Consider the following 21,111-nt stretch of genomic DNA (forward strand, 5'->3'; position numbering starts at 1 on the left):
GGGTAGTGATATGACCTTAGTTAAAAGTGATTTGATAAACCCTGCCAGCCTACACCCTAGCATGATTGGAGTTATTTGTATTCATGGTGATACACGTAATTACCAGACTGCTCTGGTGGATATTGGTACTCCCTGGGGCCCTGTGACCCATTCTGTGGGGGTGGTGTCCTCTCTGCTTCATGAAGCCATAGTGGGGAGAGATTTTCCCCATTTCTGGAAGTTATGGGATAAGGAGGGGAGTCAGGAGGACCGAGCTCCCCCTGCTGGGGAAACGCCGGAAACTCCTGAACTCACTCCTGACCCCTTTGACTGCCGAGTGGAAGTGGAAACTGTGGGTGTGTCCGAGGAAGGCGTAGATCTTTTCCCTTTCTCTGTAATGGCTGGGGAGCAGGAGGAGTTGGATCCAACCCCAGACATTGAGGATATAGAACAAGAGATGATCGCTGGCTCTAGTGAGAGTGGACAGAATGTGGTGCCTGACCTAGAGGTCAGAAAAGAGGATTTTTGTACGGAACAACTGAAAGATTCCACACTTAATAGAACCCGTGAAAACATTAAAATGATTGATGGGGAACCAGTGGAAAATGATGTAGCAGTGTCTTTTCCCTACATGGCTCTTAACAATAACTTGCTGTATCAAGTGGTAAAGCAAGGGGAGGAGGTGGTAGAACAGTTAGTGGTCCCCAAACCCTTTCGCCGGATGGTACTGGATTTAGCCCATGGGCATATAATGGGTGGACACCTGGGTGTAGAGAAAACAAAGGAGAGAATAACCCAGAGATTCTTCTGGCCAGGCTTACATTGAGACGTCAAAGCACATTGTGAGTCATGCCCGGAATGTCAATATTCTGCGCCCTCACCCCATTTTCGCAGTCCGCTAGTACCTCTACCCATAATTGAAGTACTGTTTGAAAGAGTGGGCATGGACCTAGTGGGTCCAGTAGTAAAGTCTGCCCGGGGCCATCAGCACATACTGGTTATACTTGACTATGCCACCCGGTATCCTGAAGCCATCCCCTTGCGTAATACCTCAGCTAAAAATATCGCCAAAGAGCTTGTCCGTGTGTTTAGTCGTGTAGGTATCCCAAAGGAGATATTAACGGATCAGGGCACGCCATTTATGTCTAGAGTTATGAAAGAGTTATGCAAATTGTTCAAAATCTCCCATCTCCATACCTCGGTCTACCATCCCCAAACCGATGGGCTTGTGGAAAGGTTTAACAAGACCCTTAAGAATATGTTAAAAAAGGTGGTAGACAAAGATGGGAGAAATTGGGATTTTTTTGCTACCATATCCCATGTTTGCTATACGGGAAGTACCTCAGGCATCTACAGGATATTCACCTTTTGAATTACGGTATGGTAGACATCCCAAGGGATTGCTAGATGTTGCAAAAGAAACCTGGGAGACAGAGTCCACGCCCTATAGAAGTGTCATCGAGCATATCTCACAGATGCAGGATAGAATCGCAGCTGTCATGACACTTGTTCGGGAACACATGGAGCAAGCCCAGGAGGTCAAGTGAAGGGTTTATAACCGGGGTGCCAGGATCCGTACCTTCAACCCTGGCGATAGAGTGCTGGTGCTAGTCCCCACCGTGGAAAGTAAATTCCTCGCAAAGTGGCAAGGTCCCTTTGAAATTAGGGAGAAAGTGGGGGAAGTAAATTATAAAGTTTACCAGCCAGGAAAAAGGAAACCCGAACAAATCTATCATGTTAATCTCTTAAAACCTTGGAAAGACAGGGAAAGTTTGTTGGCAGTACCAAGCCCCCAAAAGGACGTGGTTCCCGCGGCCCCTCAGGTACCTATAACAGAAACCTTGTCAGTAGCCCAACAAAATGATGTTAAGGAGTTTGTGAGGAAAAATGGAGTTTTTTTCTCCCACCTACCTGGACTGACGACGGTCATACAGCATGACATAGTTACCCAGCCCGGGGTCCGCGTAAATGTCAAACCCTAAAGAATACCCGAGGCCAGGCGGGAAGCGGTGGCAAAGGAAATAAAGGACATGTTAGAGTTGGGAGTGATTGAGGAATCTCACAGTGAGTGGTCGAGTCCCATATTGTTGGTCCCAAAACCCAATGGAACTATTCGTTTCTGTAATGATTTCAGAAAACTGAACAGTGTCTAAATTTGATGCGTACCCGATGCCTCGGGTGGATGAGCTCATTGACAGGTTGGGAACGGCTCGGTACATAACCACCTTAGATTTAACCAAAGGCTATTGGCAGATTCCTTTAACGGAAGCTGCAAAAGAAAAGACGGCATTCTCTACCCCCGAGGGGTCCTTTCGGTATAAGCGGATGCCGTTTGGTTTACATGGTGCTCCGGCATCATTCCAACGAATGATGAACAAAACGTTAAGACCACATCGCCAATATGCAGCTGCCTATTTGGACGATGTCGTCATCCACAGTCCAGACTGGGAGTCTCAATTGTCCTGCCTGCAAGCGGTAGTAGATTCGCTGAGGGAAGCAGGTCTTACCACCAACCCCAGAAAGTGTGCCATAGGCTTAGAGGAGGCCAAATATCTTGGCTACATCATTGGTCGAGGTCTCATTAGGCCTCAGATCAATAAAATTGAGGCGATTCAAAAGTGGCCCCAACCTGTAAATAAAAAGCAAGTCCGGGCATTTCTTGGGATCACAGGATACTACAGGCGGTTTATCCCCAATTTTGCCACCATTGCAGCCCCACTGACAGATCTGACGAAAGGTAGGGGGTCGGTCATGATTAAGTAGAATCCCGAGGCGGAGACCGCATTTCAAAGGCTGAAACAAGCTCTCTGTGCCCAACCTGTGCTTGTGACTCCAGATTTCACAACACAGTTTGTGGTACAGACTGATGCCTCTGACGTGGGACTAGGTGCGGTACTGTCTCAAATCAGAGATGGGGAGGAGCACCCTGTGGTCTACCTAAAGTAGAAAACTCAACAAACATGAGAGAAACTATGCCATTGTGGAGAAGGAATGTTTGGCCATCAAATGGGCCTTGGAGGCCCTGAAATATTACCTGTTAGGAAGACCGTTCAAGTTGGTTACTGATCATGCCCCGCTCAAATGGATGTGTGATAATAAGGAGAAAAACAGTCGAGTGACAAGGTGGTTTCTCGCGCTACAAGTGTTCAAATTCACAGTGGAACACAGAGCGGGGAAACTGCAAAGTAATGTAGATGCCCTTTCCTGGGTCCATTGCCTGGTTGGGACAGTTGCTCAGCCTCAGGGGCTTGAGCAGAGGGGGGGGATATGTGACAGTATGAACGGCAAAGTGATGGATGGAAGATATGTATCACCTCGCATGAGGTCATACTGTGAGGTGTAAGGTGGAGTCCACTCTGGGTTTTCGGGGCCACAATGGCAGAGGTGGTTCCGAACCAGAGTTTGAACTCCACTAATGACCACCAACAGGTGATACAAAAAGGGCAGGGCTGGAGCAAGGAGTCGCTCGTGGCCTGGGACTCAGAGAGCTATTCTGAGAGAGCTGTGTGTGCACTATACCTACAAGAAAAGGTTTGCGTTTGTTTTGGTTTTGGGTGACAGGGAGAAGCCCTTCACCTCTGAGAGAGGAAAGTTTCATGTTTAGTTAGTGCCTGGATGGCAAGGATTTATTTTACTGTTTTGTTTGTTTTGACATTTTTGCAAACCTGTAAATAAAGCTGACAACCAGTCAGATTTTAAGAAAGCCTGCTGTGCGGTCTACCTTTTTCCCAGGGAAGGTGATCCCCCACCTGAGCTAACCCCACAGTGTGTGTGTATAGTGACAGTGTGGCGATCTGTCACCCAGGATTCTCAACAAGGCACGTTGAGGGGCTCCAGGGAAAGGTTTGATACGGAGGAAAGTGGCTTTTCACTTTCATCATTTCTTTGTAAGGTCTGTTTTGGGATCTGGAGCCGGGAGATTTCAAAGAGATCTGGGAGGGATGAAATCTCCAATCCTGGGACCCGGTTTTGGGAATGACCAGGAGACTGATTGCACAGGTGTGTGCAGGCCTTTAGAGAGAGTCAGGACCAGAGTTCTGGGCTCCACCCCGGCAGATAGGAGTCAGGAGGGCTCCACTTGGAAGACAGGAGGTCACTGCCTGGAAGTTAGGTGGGCTTCACCTACGAGAGGTGGAAGCCAAAAGCAGCAAGGGGCTGCTAGAGACTAGCTGTGTGCTAGAGGCCAGTGGTGTGCAAGTGCCATATTTTGGAAAGAAGTCTGCAGGAGACAGACAGCAAGCTGAGTATAAGCCAGGAGGCTGAACCGTTGTTTTGTGGATGATCGATACCCCCGTGTGGGAAACTTCTGTTTGAACTTTCATTTAAATAAAAGTGGGCTAAAAAGGCCCTGAAAAAGAAAGCGAGTAGCTGTGTGCGTTTAAAAGCTCTACCACTTTGAAGCGAGTTCCCACAATATATATGTGTGTGTGTGTGTGTGTGTATATACACAGTATCTAACAGAAGTGAGTACACCCCTCACATTTTTGTAAATATTTTATTATATCTTTTCATGTGACAACACTGAAGAAATTACACTTTGCTACAATGTGACGTAGTCAGTGTACAGTTTGTATAACAGTGTAAATTTGCTGTCCCCTCAAAATAACTCAGCACTCAGCCATTAATGTCTAAACCGCTGGCAACAAAAGTGACTATACCACTAAGTGAAAATGTCCAAATTGGCCCAAAGTGTCAATGTTTTGTGTGGCCACCATCTTCCAGCACTGCCTTAACCCTTTTGGGCATGGAGTTCAACAGAGCTTCACAGGTTGCCACTGGAGTCCTCTTCCTCTTCTCCATGATGACATCACGGAGCTGGTGGGTGTTAGAGACCTTGCGCTCCTCCACCTTCCGTTTGCGGATGCCCCACAGATGCTCAATAGGGTTTAGTTCTGGAGACATGCTTAGACTGTCCATCACCTTTATCCTCAGCTTCTGTAGCAAGGCAGTGGTCATCTTGGAGGTGTGCTTGGTAGTTATCATGTTGTAATACTGCCCTGTGGCCCAGTCTGCGAAGCGAGGGGATCATGCTTTGCATCAGTATGTCACAGTACATTTTGGCATTCATGGTTCCCTCAATGAACTGTAGCTCCCCAGTCCCAGAAGCACTCATGCAGCCCCAGACCATGACACTTCCACCACCATGCTTGACTGTAGGCAAGACACACTAGTCTTTGTACTCCTCACCTGGTTGCCGCCACACACGCTTGACACCATCTGAACCAAATAAGTTTCTTGGTCTCATCAGACCACAGGACATGGTTCCTGTAATCCATGTCCTTAGTCTGCTTGTCTTCAGCAAGCTGCTTGCGGACTTTCTTGTGCATCATCTTTAGAAGAGGCTTCCTTCTGGGATGATATCCATGCAGAACAATTTGATGTAGTGTGCGGCGTATGGTCTGAGCACTGACAGGCTGACCCCCCCCACCCCTTCAACCTCTGCAGCAAAGTTGGCAGCACTCATACGTCTATTTCCCAAAGACAACCGCTGGATATGATGCTGAGCACGTGCACTCAACCTCCTTGGTTGACCATGGCGAGGCCTGTTCTGAGTGGAACCTGTCCTGTTCAACCGCTGTATGGTTTTGGCCACCGTGCTGAAGCTCAGTTTCAGGGTCTTGGCAATCTCCTTACAGCCTAGGCCATCTTTATGTAGAGCAACAATTCATTTTTTCAGACCCTCAGAGAGTTCTTTGCCAAGAGGTGCCATCTTGAACTTCCAGTGACCAGTATGAGAGTGATAACACCAAATTTAACACATTGCTCCCCATTCACACCTGATACCTTGTAACACTAACGAGTCACATGACATCGGGGAGGGAAAATAGCTAATTGGGCCCAATTTGGACATTTGCCAGCCGTTTAGACATTAATGGCTGTGTATTGAGTAATTTTGAGGGGACAGCAAATTTACACTGTTATACAAGCTGTACACTCACTACTTTACATTGTAGCAAAGTGTCGTTTCTTCAGTGTTGTCACATGAAAAGATATAATAAACTATTTACAAAAATGTAAGGGGTGTACTCACTTCTGTGAGATACTGTACGTGTGTGTATGTACATATATATATACAGTTGCAAGAAAAAGTATGTGAACCCCTTGGGATTACGTGGAGTTTTGCATGAATTGGGCATAAAATGTGCTCTGAATGTCATCTAAGTCACAACAATAGAAGAACACAGTCTGCTGAACATAATACTACACAAACATTAGATGTTGCCATGGTTTAATTGCACATAACATGTAAACATTCACAGTGCAGGGAGGAAAAAGTATGTGAGCCTTTGGACTTAATAACTGGTTGACCCTCCTTTGGCAGCAATAACCTCAACCAAACGTTTCCTGTAGTTGCAGATCAGACCTGCACAACGATCTGGAGTCATTTTGGACCACTCCTCTTCACAAAACTGTTTCAGTGTAGCAATATTCTTGGGATGTCTGGTGTGAATCGCTCTCTTAAAGTCATGCCACAGCATTTCAATTGGGTTGAGATCAGGACTCTGACTGGGCCACTCCAGAAGGCGTATTCTGTGCTGTTGCAGCCATTGTTTTGTTGAATTACTTGTATGCTTTGGGTCATTGTCCTGTTGCATCACCCATCCTCTGCGGAGCTTCAGTTGGCGGACAGATGGTCGTAAGTTTCCTGCAAAATGTCTTGATAAACTCTGGAATTCATTTTCCCATCAATGACAACAATCCGTCCAGGCCCTGAGGCAGCAAAGCAGCCCCAAACCATGATGCTCCCTCCGCCATGATTCACAGTGGGGATGAGGTTTTGATGTTGGTGTGCTGTTCCTTTTTTTCTCCACACATAGTGTTGTGTGTTCTTCCCAAACAACTCAATCTTGGTTTCATCTGTCCACAGTATATTTTGCCAGTAGTGCTGTGGAACATCCAGGTGCTCTTTTGCAAACTTCAAACGTGCTGCAATATTCTTTTTGGACAGCAATGGCTTCCTCCGTGGTGTCCTCCCATGTACTCCATTCTTGTTTAATGTTTTCCTTATTGTAGATGTGTCAACAAAAATGTTAGCATGTGCCAGAGATTTCTGTAGGTCTTTAGCTGACACTCTTGGATTCTTCTTTACCTCATGCAGCATTCTGCGCTGTGCTCTTGCAGTCATTTTTACAGGACGACCACGCCTAGGGAGAGTAGCAACAGTGCTAAACTTTCTCCATTTGTAGACAGTCTGTCTTACCGTGGACACATGAACATCAAGGCTTTTGGAGATACTTTTGTAACCCTTTCCAGCTTCATGCAAGTCAACAATTCTTGATCGTAGGTCTTCTGAGAGCTCTTTTCTGCGAGGCATGGTTCACATCAGACAGTGCTTCTTGAAACCAGTAAACCCAAAACAGGTGTGTGTTTTTTAAGGGCAGGACAGCTGTCAGCAACACATCCAATATCATCACACTGATTGGAGTCAAGGTTGGCTCACTCCTGGCTCCAATTAGCTCTGGGAGAAGTCATTAAGCTAGGGCCTCACATACTTTTTCCTCCCTGCACTGTGAATGTTTACATGTTATGTGCAATTAAACCATGGCAACATCTAATGTTTGTGTAGTATTATGTTCAGCAGACTGTGTTCTTCTATTGTTGTGACTTAGATGGCGTTCAGAGCACATTTTATGCCCAATTCATGCAAAACTTCACGTAATCCCAAGGGGTTCACATACTTTTTCTTGCAACTGTATATATATATATTTATATATATATTGTGGCACTGCGGTATCCTGCCACGGTGGAAATCACGGTGATGACCCAGGATTCTCAACCATACAGGCTGAGGGGCTCCAGGCAGTTCTCATAATGCAGAGGAAACTGGTTTATCAGTTTCCTCTTTGGTTTGCAAAGCCTGTTTTGGGACCTGTAGCCTGGATATTTCTAAGAGATTTGGGAGGGAGGAAATCTCCAATCCTGGGCCCATGTTTTGAGAGCAGCCAGCGCACTGATTGCACAGGTGTGTGCAGGCCTTTTGGTGGAGGCCAGGCCATGATTCTGGGCTCCACCCCAGCAGACAGGAGTCAAGAGGGCTCCACCTTGGCAGACAGGAGGTCTCTGCCTTAGAGTCAGGAGGGCTTCACCAAGGAGAAGTGGAAGCCAGACTAGCTGTGTGCTACAGCATAGCTGTATGCGGAAAAGCCTTTTCGGAAAGAGTCTGTAGGAGACAGACGTAAGCCAGAAGAGGAAGATTATTATCTGTGAGAGCCAGGAGGCTGAATTTTGTTTCATGTGTTTGAAGGTGGATACCCCTGCGTGGGAAGTTTTATGGAACTTTTTCTTTAAATAAAAGTGGGCTAAAACAGCCCTTAACAAAAGAAGCGAGTTGCTGAGTGCTTTAAAAAGCTCTACCATTTGAACTGAGTTTCCACTATATCTATATATATATATATATATATATATATATATATATATATATATAGTTAAATTAATAGCAGTCAGCAGTGTTTTTGGTAGAAATTATATTTCTACATGGCAGATAATTTACTAGCAGGTGTAGTAGAGTAATAGAAATCCAACAGACCCAACAGTCGTGACATGCATGCTGCTGATTCTGTGTAATTGAATCACTAATTGAAAGAAGCATGTTCAAAATAATAGCAGTGTGGAGTTCTATTAGTGAGGTCATTCATTCTTTGAAAAACGGGTGGCAATTATTGCCCTTATTTAAGGAAGAAAGGCAGCAAATGTTGTACATGCTGGTTACAGTGCATTTCTCTTTGAAATTCTGAGGAAAATCGGTCGTTCCAGACATTGTTCAGAAGAACAGTGTACCTCGATTAAAAAGTTGATGGGAGAGGGGAAAACATATAAAGAAGTGCAGAAAATTATAGATTGCTCAGCTAAAATGATCGCAAATGCTTTAAAATGGCAACCAAAACCTGAAAGACGTGGAAGAAAGCGAAAAACTACCATTCGAATGGATAGAAGAATAGCCAAAATGGCAAGGACTCAGCCAACAATCAGCTCCAGGAAGATCAAAGAAGGTCTAACGTTACCTGTGAGTACTGTTACAATTAGAAGACGCCTATGTGAAGCCAAGCTATCTGCAAGAAGCCCCGCAAAGTCCCACTGTTGAAAAAAAGACGTGTGCTGAAGAGGTTACAATTTGCCAAAGAGCACATTGACTGGCCTAAGGAGAAATGGCGCAACATTTTCTGGACTAATGAAAGTAAGATTGTTCTTTTTGGGTCTAGTGGCCGGAGACAGTTTGTCAGATGACCCCAAAACACTGAATTCAAGCCACAGTACACTGTGAAGACAGTGAAGCATGGTTGCGCAAGCATCATGATATGGGGATGTTTCTCATACTACGGTGTTGGGCCTATTTATCGCATACCAGGGATCATGGATCAGTTTGAATACATCAGAATACTTGAAGAGGTCATGCTGCCTTGTGCTGAAGAGGAAATGCCCTTGAAATGGGTGTTCCAACAAGACAACGACTCCAAACACACCAGTAAATGTGCAACATCTTGGTTCCAGACCAACAAGATTGACGTTATGGATTGGCCAGCCCAATCCTCGGATCTTAATCCAATAGAAAACTTGTGGGGTGACATCAAAAATGCAGTTTCTGAGACAAAACCAAGCAATAGAGAAGAACTGTGGAATGTAGTCCAATCATCCTGGGCTGGAATACCTGTTCACAGGTGCCAGAAGTTGGTTGACTGCATGCAACACAGATGTACAGCAGTTCTCAGAAACAGTGGTTGTACAACTAAATATTAATTAGGTGATTCAAAGGAAAGCAAAATCTTCAAACATTTTTCAGTTTATATAGTGAATGTTTGATATATTTTTCTTCATGTTTTGATTTGGAATAGAATGTGTAGTGTTCCCAATGCATTTGTGTGTATGGAAATAAAAGCTATTAGATGGATTTTGAGCTGTATTCACTTTTTTCAACACACTATTATTTTGAACACAACTGTATCTATACTGCTATGGACTGGTTAAGGAACGTAAGGATGCCCAATCGTTTGAAGGAAATGAAAATTATCAACCTACAGAGGGCTGAATTTAAAGACACCCCAAAAATCAAAGTGAAAAAATGATGACTAGTCCATTTTGCTGAAATTTCCTGGGGTATTTTTTGGCTGATCTGGAACAGGGCATGACTGAGCTCCTGGACAGTCTGAGGTGCAACCTGGCAGCATCGGGTGGACCAAAACATGATATCCCAGAGGTGTTCTATTGGATTTAGGTCGGACAAGCGTGGGGGCCATTCAATGGTATCAATTCCTTCATCCTCCAGGAACTGCCTGCACACTCTCGCCACAGGAGGCTGGGCATTGTCCTGCACCAGGAGGAATCCAGGACCCACTGCACCAGCGTAGGGTCTCACAATGGGTCCAAGGATTTCATATCGATACTTAATGGCAGTCAGGGTGCCATTGTCTAGCCTGTAGAGGTCTGTGCGTCCCTCCATTGATATGCCTCCACAGACCATCCCTGACCCACCACAAAAACTGTTATGCTGAATAATGTTCTCCACAGCTTCTCCAGACCCTTTAATGTCTGTCACATGTGCTCAGGGTGGACCTGCTGTCATCTGTGAGATGCACAGGGCGCCTGTGGCAGACCTGCCAATTCTTGTGTTCGATGGCAAAGGCCAATCAAGCTCTGTGGTGCAAGGCAGGGAGCACAGGGCCCACTAGAGGACGTCAGGCCACCCTCATGAAGTCTCTGTTTTTGATTGTTTGGTCAGAGACATTCATACTAGTGGTCTTCTGGAGGTCATTTTGTAGGACTCTGGCAGTGCTCATCCTGTTCCTCCTTGCACAAAGGAGCAGATACCGATACTGCTGATGGATTAAGGACCTTATATGGCTCTGTCCAGCTCTCCTAGAATATATGCCGGTCTCCTGGAATCTCCTCCATGCTCTTGAGACTGTGCTGGGAGACGCAGCAAACCTTCCGGCAATGGCACGTATTGATGTGCCATTCTGGAGGAGTTGGACTGCCTGTGCAACCTCTGTAGGGTCCAGGTATCGCTTCATCCTACCAGTAGTGACAGTGACCCTAGCCAAATGCAAAACTAATGAAAAACAGTTAGAAAAGATGAGTAGGGAAAAAAATGTCAGTAGCCTCCACCTGTAAAACCATTCCTGTTTTGGGGATTGTCTAATTGTTGTCCATCTAGTGCACCTGTTTTTGATGTTGTTATTACTATACAGGATTTATATAGCGCCAACAGTTTGCGCAGTGCTTTAGCCATGGTTCACACTGGATGTGACTTGGCATGCAATTTGCGTGCCCTGCGACTTGCAAATTGCATGCCAAGTCGCACCCTATTATCTACAGTTGGATCAGTCATATTGGTGTGGTTCTAAATTGGTTGGAGCTGCACCGATTTCCAAAGTAGTACATGCACTACTTTTGGTGTGATTTGCATAGACATCTGTATCAGATGTCTTGCAAATCGCACCTGAAATCGTCGAGTTCCCCGACTTTGAAATCGTGCGACTTCACTGTAAGCTGAAACTGATTAACAACCCTCCCTGCTACTTAACTGACCAGATCAATATCCCAGGAATTTAATTGACTTGATACTATACTCTGATTAAAAATGGTTCCTTTAATTTTTTTGAGGTGTGTGTATTTTTTTTTGTGGTCAATACTGCCAATGCTCACGCTACCTACAAATAAATTCTCAATAGTAATGTTATCTTATTTGTCTTTATTTTTGGATCAATTTCACACGCCCATATGCACTTACTGGACGATTCAGTAAAGCATGCTTGTTATACTCACTGTAGAGCCTAAGGAATTAATCCTCTGCATTGTGTAAAAATGCTGTTGGATCCTGTCTTATCTGATCATCCCCTTCTTCCACAGTCCCAAATCCATCTGCTGATAGTACAGAGCTCTAGAAGTCACTCTGCACATGCTCAGTTTGGTGTGTATTGCTAAAGGGTTTTTTTTTCTTCGGGAGGGTGCATGTGATCAACACAGGGCCAATCAGTACTGCCCAGACAGAGGGTCAGGGGTTATGCAGCCTCATAGGATAGTCAGAGCAGAATAAAAATTCCTTCTATAAGATTAACCAGTACTTGGCTAGACACTGATAGAAGTCACAAGACTGCTAATGAGAAAAGGTATTTAGCACTTTATATTTACTAAAATAATTGCATTTCCATGTTCTGTGTACAGTGGAAGACCGGATATAGTGAATGTAGGGTTTAGTAGCACTTTAAGTTATGCAATTATTTGTCATTTTTTACAGTCAAAAATGATGTTATCTTTTATGTAGTTTTGGATGAATTTCACATTTGAGCTTGCATTCTATATCTTTAGTGCCTTGGCTTTTTTAAAAATCTCAAATCCTTTGATTAAAGCAAAGTTTTGACTTTAGGTAATTGGGTAGTTGACTTTTTTGTTGCCAGTGTCTACCAATAATACATAAACATTAAATATAAATAAATATTAGAATTTGCTTGTTAAAATACCTAAACAATTGAGTACTCTGCTAAAACATTGTGATCAGTACTGCTTGGACCTGAAGAAGGGGACATTCCCGAAAGCTTGTCCTCAAAATTGTATGTTAGTGCAAATAAAAAAAGTATCACGGACAGTACTCAATTGTTTCTGTCGCAAATGCACTAATACGGCTACAATCACCTCTTGTTAAAATACCTAATTGTTGAATATATTGTGTACAGGACACGGGGAATGCGTCCTGGATGGCAGGTATATTTCCCCAATGTTTGAATTGTGTTACTCGGGTTGTCACCCATGCAAGGGGAAGTGTTGAGTGGGACGTTTGACTAAAGAGGACTGATTTCCAGTACTCAATGGATTGGTGAGTCATTATGTATTATGGACCCAGAATTTCAGAGGTTCAAAGAGTTTTGGGTGGGAAAAACCTCCAAACCCTGACTACCAGGACTCTGGTCCCGAAGGGTTAACCACAGATAAGGGAGGCTTGAAAGTCAACTAGGGGAAATCAGCACGGTCAGTGAAACAGTGTGGAATAGCTCACAAGGGTGAACTGAGGCACTGGTTGCTGGACCCATGCTGCCTGCCCGGCATCCCAGACTGCTGGGGAACCCTACCCCAGGGTAGGAGGAACAAAGAGTTTGGCGGTGAGCCAGTTGAATGATTCCCTGTACTGCTTGAACTATTTATTTGATTTTTTTGCTGAAGGAAGCTGCTTATGTTACCAGATTTGGAGGAATTAATAAAGAACTGTTTGCTTTTACAAATGGCTGCTGGTGATCTCGGCTCCCTATATTAGAATGGGTATAAGAAGCTGCTATAAACTTTTATGTATTTTAACATTTTTGTTTTATGCATTATCCTATTCTGTCATTTTTAATTTCATGCAGTTTGTTAGAGTTTTGTAAATGTTCATGGCTTCTTTTTCATACAGCATGGAAGGTTTTCGGGTGGTTAAACTAAACGAAGTTATACGGCAGGTGGATGTAGTCATCACTTGTACAGGTAACCAGGTATACAAAAGCTGGGTTTTTAAATAAAAAAAAAAATAAATGGTCTAACTGATTTGAAGTAAAAAAAGACAAATGTTTGTTCCTGTAACAAAGGGTTAAACAACTTTTTGCCTTTATATATTTGATAGGTTACTCTGTTTAACTTTTCACATAGTTGGGTGCAGTTTATAGCTTGGATAAAGATATATGTTACAGGTGATAAATTACGCATATACAGGATCAGTCCGGATCAGAAGTTGAAACTTTCCTGGACTGAAGTTCCTTAACACCTTCCCACCCGGCCTATAGCAGATTGACAGCCAGACAGAACACTGCTCCTTCTGAGTGGGCGTCATATGACGTCCTGTCAGAAGGAGCCCTCACAGCGGTGCGATCTGTGGACACAGCCGATGACCGATCACTACACTTGCCCGCTGCCAGTGTCATGTGACCGTTGTGACCAATTACAGCAATTCACATGACAACTGTATACGATTGATGGCTTCCTTTCATGCCATCCATTGTATACAATTGTGTTAGCTGTGATTGGTCAAAGCAGTCACATGGTACAGATAGGGCCAATCACAGCCCATCTGTATCAAGTGATGAGCTTTGCCCAATCACAGCTAATTGCAACAAAAGACTGAATGAATCGGTTTCATTCAGTAACAATGGTTGCAAATATCAATGAAATACATTGGTATTAGCAATCATAATGTGTATTAAAAAAAAAATGCTGATCACTTGCCCAGAGTAGTTCAGTGCTACTATGGTATAGTGTGTTGAAAAAAAAATAGTAAAAAATAAAAAAAATTTAAAAAAAATACAAATTTTATTATTTTTATTTTTTTGTACATACGGTCACCAGTCAATGTCCCAGATCACCACCACACAAGTTATATAATAACGCTGTACTGGACTGGTGACAATATGTTGTGAATTTATATATATATATATATATATATATGATTTTGCATTTCGCGGCCACGGCTATCAATCACTGGGCTCCAGCCCAGGGATTTCCAACAATCACCGACGGGGAGGAGGACTGTTTTGTTTACTAATAGTCCTCCTCCCTGTCAGCTCGGGCGCATTGCTCTGGATGGCTGTGCACACAGCACAGCCATCCAGAGCAGTGTGATTACAGTGAAACACAAACACACCGCCCTCTAATAAAACACTCCCAGCACACAGTTAATCCTTTGATTGCCCCTCATCATGTTAACCCCTTCCTGCCCAGTACCATTATAAATTTTTTTTTTATGGGTACAGTATTGCATGACCACACAATTGTCATTCAAGGTGCGACAACGCTGAAAGCTGAAAATTGGCCTGGGCAAGAAGGGAGTAAAAGTGCCTGGGATTGAAGTAGTAATGTCTTCTAGTTCCAGACACCTATGATAGAACCCAGGAGAAACTGACATCTTCCATAATAAATATATATATATATATATATATATATATCTTGCGTACACAAAGGAAATTAAGTTACAGGAACATGCATAACAAGATTTTTAACTTTTTAAATTTTTTTCAACTGTTTAGGTTCCGAGGTATCAAAATCTAGTATACTAGATACTGAGGTATCAAAATCTAGTATACCATTCCAGATTTGGATATAGGATTACTGTCAATAATCATTACAATTCACCGTAATGAAGGGTCATTTCTGCAGTGAGTGAAAATTACACAAGCAAAGTGGATGCAGGAATCCTTCCCAATATACTTTTGTATTCTAGTCAATAGAAACAAAAATGCTACAAATGGACTTTATAGGCACAAATACTAGGTACACACATAGATAAAAATCAATGTTTGCTTTATTAGACATATATGTCACATATACTGTAGACCGTAGTATTAGGAACCGATTTGGTAATATCCCCACAACAAATGTCCCAGAACCCACCATAAACAAAAGGAGCATAACCAGTGATGAGGCATGGAAAGACCACCAGGATGATCTTATGGGGGGGTGAGGGACATTCTGATGCTGGAGAATTGACCCGACATATTTCATGACAGCCGTAGCTTCCTCAGGGGCTATTTGTATGTCTAGAAAAGATACATAAACTTAGAAACAATCACATTATGCACCAGACAGTCATGAGCCCTCCAATCATTGAGAGCAGGCCTCCTCAGAGTGACCAAGAGGGCAGAAACCATCCAGAGGGCCAGGCATGGGGGCGCAAAGAAGGGGAAGGCAGGCCAGCACCCAAATAATCCCTAAAGAGATCAAATTCAACCTAAGGAGAGTAAGGAGCCAGAGGGACCCTAGAATATATATGCTAGAAAGGTCATTCTAGAAAGGGTGCCATTAATAAAGGTAGTTAGTTACCTTCACACAGCGGAGTGATGATCCCTTGTATCAAGGAGAATAGTAATGACAGGCATCAACTAGCCTACAATCCTTGCCAAGAAGGCTTATAACCAAATAGAAGAGCTATCTAGAATGGATATATTAGCATTGTGTTAATATGCAGGACATGTCTAAAGGACCATCTCAGATTACATACATAGCACACAGTAAAACCTACCGATTGGGGTGGTATGAATAGGTCTTATTCACAACAGTGTAATGATCCAAAACTGGACCATAGAGTATACACGCAGAGTGTAGCCAATTCTCTTTGATTGTTAGTGGTGGAACACCCCATAACAAAAATTGTCCAATGGGCCTATAAAAGAAAAGGAAGAAAAGGGAAAGAACAAGCCAAATAGTGTATATGTGGTAGTATAGTACTAAACACTACCTTGTCAAACGGTTAGATAGGTATCCATGAATGGTGGGCGTCTTACCGAGAGTTTGGTGCAGCGGCACGAAAGTGCGTTGAGCTGATGACAGAAACGTCCTCCAGGGAAAACTCCCTGATAAGAATGGCGGAATTCGAATGCCAGTCTATGGCCTAATAAGTACCCCAGCGCAGTGAGCCAACATGAAGTGTATGACATCATCGCGTTTTGCCGTCAATGATGCGCAGGAGCGACACACCCGCGCATTTGCCAAAAGGCGCTGGAAACAGAGGACGTGCGCGTACAGGGAAGGATCAAGGACCCACCTGTGATGATCGTGGCGTCAGACCCCAGCCCTTCTCACCAAACTCGTGACCGAAGGACTAGCCAATCTAAAAACCGCGCATAACAATACCACGCCCAGCTGCACCCTGCATAAAGATTTTCTAGCTAATGGACCACAACCTGTGTGCCGGCAGCCTGGGAGCGACTGTTACTGGGTTAGGTTAATTACACAATTAACCCTTCACACTGCCACCACCTCTTTTTTTGTACAGAGAAAGAGAAAACTCTGCAATATCAGCAATAACACTATGATGTTTGAATAATCGTCGGTATACCACCGTCACCGCAGGCAGAGATAAACTGAAGTTTAAAACTCAAACACAGTAGCGCTTTTCAGAGGCAGGGATTCTTAGTTTGCATTAAAGAGCTTTAGAAATAGTTCAACACTTTCAGAAAGTAAGATTTATTACTAAAAGATCAAAAGGGTGCAATAAAAATATTTACAGAAAAAGATGTAGCCAATATATATATCTAAATATACAGAGAACAATAGCACAGCAAAGAGATAACAGACGTTTAGAGGGATAAAGTACGTGCCGTCCGCCTTGGGTTAAGCAGATCAGGTTTCAGAGCCAAAATGGTCTTATCTCCCAAAGTTAGTTCCGATGTTAAAAGGGGAGATTCTTCAACTTTGCTCAACTTAGCTTACCTTTTATTTCAAGCACCACAGCCTTTATCTAGGAACTCAGCAGGGTGTCTCCCTGAAGCAGAGAACCAATCGCCTCATTTGGGGAGGGGGTTGTGTAGGCAGGGGGCTCAGGCTATTGCCAAAGCCTTTACAAATTATACTATGGCCAATAACTTTTCCTAGGTACATATAACATTCTATCCACGAGTAGATTAATACCCAGAATCTTCTTCTGCAGAACGTCTACATATGAAATATGAGATACCTGCTTGGATGGTTAAAGAGATATAATTTTCTGCTCTCCTGTATATGCCAGCTAGGGGGTGTAATATACCAGGCATCTTGTCTTAAAGTGAGCCATCCAAATATGTGCTCCATGTTTGTGTAATTATTTCCTATTTGCGAGCTAACAGACATCTAGGCATCAGCTTGGCTGGGGGTTTTATAGCCATGACGCCCTCCCAATGAGTTTGCTGCCTGTGATCTCTGCAACAAACAGACCACATGTCACTCAACAGAGAGGGAGGGCGGATGTCGGAGGAATCTGATTTGGGAGAGAGAGATACAATATAGAGGGGTTTGGAGCAAAATGGATGATCGCGCCCATCTCTGTGTGCATGATTGCTATACCGCCCCCTGAACCCGTTGGTGCACTGCCCCAAAGGGGAGGACATGCCGTGGTCGCACGCCAGGCCCAAGGGGGGGACGGATTCCCACCTAAAAGGGCCCACAGGTGCAAAAACAGGTCCAGCTCCAAGGAAAGGAGGAACCACAGAAAGCATGGTGCATATATACAAGAGACAAGCATTAGGATAATCATATACATACAAGAAAAAAATTATTATCCAGACATGAAAAAAATTGTACAAAATAAATCAACATATACAGGACCTAGGTTGTAGTCTGATTAGCAGTACAATAATATAATAAAGATGAGCATTAAGATGTCGTTGGGGATATTGTATTCTGACAGCTGGGTGTCCTCTGCTATCAAATTACACTGATCAGTGCTGCAGCTATTAGCTGCAGACCTCTGATCAAATCAGGTTTTCCAGCAGGAAACAGGAGGACTACACGGATCAGAAATTTGGTTGGTCCCTGCTGAACCCGATGATTTTTGATCTATGTGTACCGTTTTACCTGCTTGTTCGCAATCATCTTTAGAATGTAGAATGTCTCTGCACATTTTTCAATGAGTTAACTCCTGTGTGTACATGGGAGTTACATCATTCTGGCCCTCACAGTCAAGATTGCTGTAGAACCTGGAAGAAGACGGGAGTTTAGACCTGCTTTAAAGAGAACCAGTCCCAATGAGCCATTTCCCATTTGTTTTTCTTTGTTTTAATTCATTTTAACACTAAAGCGGTATTAAACACAGAAACAAAAATGTAACAATTTGCAGCTTACAAGTACTTGAATGTGATGGCTGCATTAATTTACTTTTTTTAAGGCTTTTTTATTTTCACCTGTTGATTCAGCCAGTAACAAACGTTCAGGCTTGGGGTCTCTTGGAGAAGCAACAGAGACATTTGGACAACAATATTTGTCAATCTGGGGAGAGGCAAGTGTTACCATGGCCATACCCTGTGATAGCAGGCTGATTTATCCATCCATCCTATACAGAATGTATGATTCAAATAAAGAAAAAAGCATCAAAGAGGCGCTGGGACTTAGGTGTGAGTTCATACATTGTGGTGAGGGGACAAAAAACATTTGCAGAGTTAACTGGCTTAGGTTAGGCTGCTCACAGTAGACAGGGCTACCTTCCAGTCGGTACTCCAGCAGGTTACCAGAAAAAATATGCACAAATGAAAGGAGTGTCAGACCAAAGAATAAAAGAATCCAAACTTCATTTATATATACTAAAAAGCAGTCAAAGTGTTTGGGCGGTCAGGAAAAACTCCCCCTTCATCATGGCTTCAGTTAAAATAAAGCTTTTCTGTGTGAATCTGTGTAGGGAAGCCAATTGCTGGATCAGGTGAGTTATTGGAAATATCTGAGTGAAAACATCTTGGTTGCTCACACAGATACTGCTGTCCAGTAACTCTTGATCCAGCAATTACCTTGCCTACACAAATTCATGTATTTTAGAAATTCTTTAATTTTGACAGCAAGCCTCCTCAGCTATCAAAATACCAAAACAGATGCAATGCTGTTGCACCAACAATTTTCCACCTGGCTTTTATGATTTTTTTTTTAATTGAGGGATGTTGGATGCCAGCCAACAGGGACATCCACTGAGTGAATTGTAGCTTGTTTATTGGGAATCAACCAAATTTTGAAATGTGTATAACCAGCTTTAGATACACTAGCAGATTTAGGCTAACTAATTAAATCTGAACTACAGCTAGCAATCATTAAGCAGCTACAGCAGTTTTTTTTTTTGGAATAAATAATAATTGCAAAAAATAACCTGGTCATGAAGGGGGTAAAACATTTCGGAGCTGTAATGGTTAAATAAGGTGGACTTTAAATAGCCTGTGAATGCAGATTTGGACTGTGGTACTTTTTTTTTTTTTTTTATCTCATAGGTAACAAAAATGTGGTTACACGGGAACATCTTGATCGCATGAAGAATGGCTGTATTGTGTGCAATATGGGACACTCTAATACAGAGATTGATGTGGTAAGCAGTAAATCACCCAGGATAGTAAAAGCAGGCATTCAACTCAGTGTGGCATACAAATTTTTAAACCGTTTTCAGATTATATATCTTTTAGCTGTATCATCATAAAAAATATATAATCTGAACATAAAAAAAATTACGTTTGTATTTAAGAGTTCATTCTTTTAATTGTTTTTTATAAAATTGGGGTGTGTGCAACATCATATGTCCTTATAGCTCACCAATAGCTGTCTTTTTTCCCCTCTTCAGGCCAGTCTTCGCACTCCTGAGCTTACATGGGAGCGTATACGATCTCAGGTCGATCATGTAATCTGGCCAGATGGAAAGAGAATTGTACTGCTGGCTGAGGTAGGCATGCAGAGATATTCTGTAGATGCATAGAGCAGTACTCAGTCTGTCAAATCCAAAATACAAATATAAACCAATATTTTCTGTAACATTTGTAGTAGATTCACCATATTACATAGTTACTCTGGTTTAAAAAAAAAAAAAATACATCTTGTTCGAAAATAAATTAAAAAAAAAGAAGATCTCCTTATGCACAGTCCTATACCCACAGTTGATCCAGGGGAAAGCAAAAACACTATAAATCCTATATTTCCTGGATCAACATTCTTTGTTGATGTTGCCTATAAACGTTAATGTCCAGTTATATTTTGTTCATTTAGGACTGCATCCAGCTCTTTTTAAAATAATCCACTGAGCTGGCCAGAACTAATTCTTGAGGGAGTTTATTCCATATTTCACATTTCTATCTCCCACTCTCCCCCTGGCATTATTACGTCTATGATCTACCAGAACACCCAAGTCCTTCTCCACCATTGACATCCCCAGTTCTCCTAGAATGTGCGGTGCATCCATGTTTTTAACCCCCAAGTGCATAACGTGACCTTTATCAACATGAAATCTCATTTGCCACAAAGTTGCCTAATTAAACTGCATTGAGGTCAGCTTGTAAGTTAGATACATCCTGTAAGGGTATTATTCCACTACATAGCTTGGTGTCATCTGCAAGCACTAAAATGGTACTTTTAATCCTAACCTCTATATGATTTATAAATATGTTTAAAAGTAAGGGCCCAGCACTGAACCTTGGGGTACACCACTAACAACCTTAGACCATTCAGGGTATCCTGAAGTTTGTATCCATATACAAACTTTGTACCTGTAAACACTAACCATATATTCACCGCACAAATGAGATGTGAAAATAAAAAAACATCTAACACCTGAAAAAATGCATAATAAATCACTCGCCTAAGTCAATAAATGAGTGCATAGAATGTGTAAGCATGCAGCTGCCCTAACAGTGAATAATGCAATAATCACCTCATGAAACAATGATGAGTAAAATCAGCGCCAAA

General features: G+C 42.8%; 1 protein-coding gene across 3 annotated transcripts in view; it reads left to right on the plus strand.

The window, feature by feature from the left end:
* Positions 1–21,111, plus strand: part of LOC149462135 (S-adenosylhomocysteine hydrolase-like protein 1) — a 461,588-nt gene that overhangs the window by 338,294 nt on the left and 102,183 nt on the right. For all 3 annotated transcript variants that reach the window (XM_089677371.1, XM_089677372.1, XM_089677373.1), the window contains exons 11-13: positions 13,358–13,428; positions 19,653–19,747; positions 19,997–20,095. In XM_089677371.1, coding sequence (XP_089533497.1) covers positions 13,358–13,428; positions 19,653–19,747; positions 19,997–20,095 — 265 coding nt within the window. The remainder of the gene's footprint in view (positions 1–13,357; positions 13,429–19,652; positions 19,748–19,996; positions 20,096–21,111) is intronic.

Source organism: Staurois parvus, unplaced genomic scaffold (assembly GCF_062004578.1).
Source record: "Staurois parvus isolate SC_StPar_1 unplaced genomic scaffold, SC_StPar_1.0 ptg000185l, whole genome shotgun sequence".
NCBI lineage: Eukaryota > Metazoa > Chordata > Amphibia > Anura > Ranidae > Staurois > Staurois parvus.